The sequence below is a fragment of the Dipteris shenzhenensis genome, chromosome 7 (genome assembly GCF_047967505.1).
Source record: "Dipteris shenzhenensis isolate YYH24624 ecotype China chromosome 7, Dip_SZ_1.0, whole genome shotgun sequence".
NCBI classification, from domain to species: Eukaryota; Viridiplantae; Streptophyta; class Polypodiopsida; order Gleicheniales; family Dipteridaceae; genus Dipteris; species Dipteris shenzhenensis.
Window position 1 is genome coordinate 21,417,244 of NC_141602.1, and position 3,679 is coordinate 21,420,922.

The following is a 3,679-nucleotide window of genomic DNA, read 5'->3' on the forward strand; positions in this document are numbered from 1 at the left end:
GTGTCCTCTGAATGGTCCACAGGCAACTGAAGCTTCATGGATACATCGTTGGTGGCCTGAATGATTGACAAAACCAGATGCAAGAGTTTAAAATGCAAGTTCAAAATCTGCTTAAGTCTCTTATTCAGATCCTCAAATGAACTCACTGACTACCTTTGTACTGAACTGCAGTGCGTGTTTGCCACCAATCTTTTTTGAGACTTGAACTTTCTGCCAGATACTGTTTCATACATGATGACAAATGCATGGTAAAATGGCTGCATCCTGCCATGTGGTCAGCCAATCTGCCAGGATCTGGCTGCCACATGGGCAGCTATTGAGATCCAGCCATGGCAAGCTGGTAGAGCCTGCGATAGGGAATGATACCCAACAGCAATACCCTTTAAGACCAGTCAAGCATATGCAAACTCACCAAGTATCTACAGTTTAACATTTGTAATAATATAGTAAAGATTGGCCTTGACATCCGATGAAATTTTCTCCAAGATCACCCCTCATCCTGCTAAAAATTATTTCTGCATCATCTCCCCGACCAGCTGCCGCATAAATATTGGATAGCATTACATAGGGTGATGTAGTCACCTGATTGAGTTCAAACAAATGTATTGCAATGCGCTCTCCCCTTTCAACATCCACCTGCTTTCTGCAGGCACCAAGCAGAGTCATCCATGAGACACAAGTAGGTTGAATTGGCATTTTATCAATCAAGTCCTCTGCCTCATCCAAACGGCCAGCCCTTCCAAGCGAGTCAACCATGCAATCGTAATGTTCCCCAGTTGGTGTGATGCAATGGTCTTTATTCATAGAAACCAGGTAATGATGCCCCTCATCAGCCAAACCAGCATGGCTACAAGCAGAGAGAATGCTACCAAAAGTGACATCGTTTGGATTTAATCCCCCTTGCAACATCTTGTTAAGGAGCTGAAGGGCCTCCTTGCCATATCCATGCTGGGAACATCCTGCAATCATAGTATTGAAAGAAAGAACATCCCGCTCGGGCATCCTGTCAAATATATTATGTGCCTCCTCCATGCTGCCACACTTGCCATACATGTTAACAAGGGCATTTGCCACAGTTACATCTGACTCAAAACCATGGAGCATGAGGTGGTTATGAATCATCTTGCCTTCGAGCAATGTTGCCTCACTAGCACACGCAGAAAGAACGTTGACATAGAAAGTGCCATCTGGGATCACACCTTTCTTGTGCATCTGGTGAGAGAGTTGTAGGGCTTCTTTTACTTGACCCTGTTGTGAGTATGCTACAATCATAGCCGTCCAGGACACCACATCATGTTCGACTATTTTTTCAAAAACACAATGTGCTTCCTCCAGGCTGTTACACTTATGATACAGGTTTACAAGAGCAGTGGCAATAACAATATCTGACAAAAATTCACTGTGTGTAATGCAGGCATGGATATGTTTGCCTTTAGCTAGGGCCACGTCACTGGCACATGCTTCAAGGATACTAAGGAAGGTGATTTTGTCTGGAATCAATGCAACCTGTTGCATTTGGTGAAAGAGTTGTAACGCCTCCTTGCCATGTCCATGCTGAGAATATGCGGATATCATGGCATTCCATGAGACTACATCCCGCTCACGCATATGTTCAAACGCCAACCGTGATTCCTCCAGACTATCACACTTAGCATACATAGTGATTATGGCTGTGATCAACACCATATCTGACTCATACGCACAGTGGATCACATTAGCATGTATTTGCTTACCTACACTAAGCGATGCTTGGCTGGTACAAGCAGAAAGAATTACCAGAAAGGTGACTTTGTCTGGCAACACTGTTTCCTGCTGCATTTGTTTGAAGAGGTGTAGGGCATCCTTGCTATGGCCATGCTGCACAGACGCTGCAATCAGGGCATTCCAGACTACTACCTCTCTTTCAGACAATATATCAAACATCCTGCGTGCATCTTCCAGGTTAGCATCAGCACAAGAAGAAAGGATGCCTATAAAGGTAATCTTATCTGGAACTATTCCAGCTTGCTGCATGTGGTTGAGAAGCTCAAGAGCATCTTTGTCATGTCCATTTTGTGCATACAATGAGATCATGGCATTCCATGAGACTGCATCCCTCTCAGGCAAGTTGTCGAACAGCTTCCTTGCCATCTTCAGGCTGCCACACTTCCCATACATGCTGAGAAGAGCAGTCGCCACAACAACGTCCGACTCATATCCCATACAGGTGATGCAGGTGTGTATATACTTGCCTTGGGATATTCTTGACTGGCGAGTGCATGCAGAAAGGAGCGCACGAAATGTAATCTTGTCTGGGATTACTGCTTCCTGCTGCATTTGACCAAAGAGTTGAAAGACATATTTGCCATGCTCATGTTGGGCATAAACTCCAATCATAGCGTTCCATGACACAGCACCCCGCTCAGGCAATTTTTCAAACATCATTCGTGCATTTTCCAGACTGCCACACTTGCCATACATGGTGATAAGCGAAGTGGCAATTACAACATCCAATTCGAATCCCGGGTGATTAAGGCGAGTATGCAACCGCTTGCCAGTAGCTAGGACACTGGCGCTGGCACATGTATCAAGAATGCTAAGAAAGGTAACCTTGTTGGGGGTGAACCCCTCCTGATGCATGCTGTCAAAGAGTTGGATTGCTTCTCTGTTAAGCCCCTGCTGTGCATTAACTGCAATCATGGCATTCCATAAGACTAGGTCTCGCTCAGGTAGCTTGTCAAATATCCTTTGGGCATACTCTATGCTGTCACACTTACCATACATATTGATTAGGGAGGTCCCTACAACAATATCCACCTCGAACTCAGTGCCTGCAAAGCGGGCATGCATCCGCTTGCCTTGGGCTACGTCTACCTGGGTGGCGCATGCAGAAAGACTGCTCACAAAGGTGACTTTGTCTGGGATCACCCCTTCAACCTGCATGTGTTCAAATAGTTGCGCAGCCTCTCTCCACATCTCGTGCCGCACGTTCGTTCCAATCATGATATTCCACGAATACACATTTCTTTCTTGAATCTGGGTGAATAACGCGCGCGCGTCGTTCAAAGCTCCACACTGCCCATACATCTGCACTAAAAGGCTCCTTAAAAATGTGCTTTGCCCATGTCGACTTTTCAGGATATAAGCATGGACATGTCTGCCATCCGACAAAGCCCTTGCATTGCCGCACTCGCGCAGTAAAAAAGCCAAAGCAGCTGAGTCTACACGGATGCCAGGTTGCTGGAGTTTCTCCAAGGTCTCCTGGGATGAGAGGTGGCCGCGCTTCTTCTGAGCGCATGGTTGGAGGCATTCCGGGACGAGTGTTAGACGACGAATAAACGTCGAGGGCAAACTCGAGGTAACAGACAGGTGGTTCTTGCTGGTGGGTAGTAGTCCTTTTGCACGGAAAGTCTTCCAAAGGGTGTTGGCCATCGGTTATGACATCCATCGTTCAACAATCTCAATGGCAAAGCATTCTGTGTTCCACACACTTCAGATTTCCGCATTATGGTTTCACCTCTCAATCTCTCATCTCTCAATTAGTTGAATCCCAGAGTCATACAGTCCACCAGCGAAAAAAAAACACAACACCAAAAGAGCCTTTCACGTGTCACAAAGAAGGAGCTCTTGGTTGGAAGCTTGGAGAGAGGAGGAGGTGGAAAGACAAGAGGGAGGCTTTGAGTGGGGAGGAGGTGGAAAG

The 3,679-nt window shown here is 46.3% G+C and overlaps 1 protein-coding gene across 1 annotated transcript; it reads right to left on the reverse strand.

Moving 5' to 3' along the window:
• Positions 1–242: 242 nt before the first annotated feature.
• LOC147900085 (pentatricopeptide repeat-containing protein At3g16610-like) lies at positions 243–3,476 on the reverse strand. The gene has a single exon (XM_087376540.1). The coding sequence runs from the start codon at positions 3,409–3,411 to the stop codon at positions 427–429; it is 2,985 nt and encodes a 994-aa protein (XP_087232666.1). The 5' UTR covers positions 3,412–3,476; the 3' UTR covers positions 243–426.
• Between the last annotated feature and the right edge of the window lie 203 nt (positions 3,477–3,679).

What these genes read in the sequence shown, in the direction of transcription:
- LOC147900085 (XM_087376540.1), bottom strand. Translation starts at nt 3,411, where the DNA reads ATGGCCAACACCCTTTGGAAGACTTTCCGTGCAAAAGGACTACTACCC.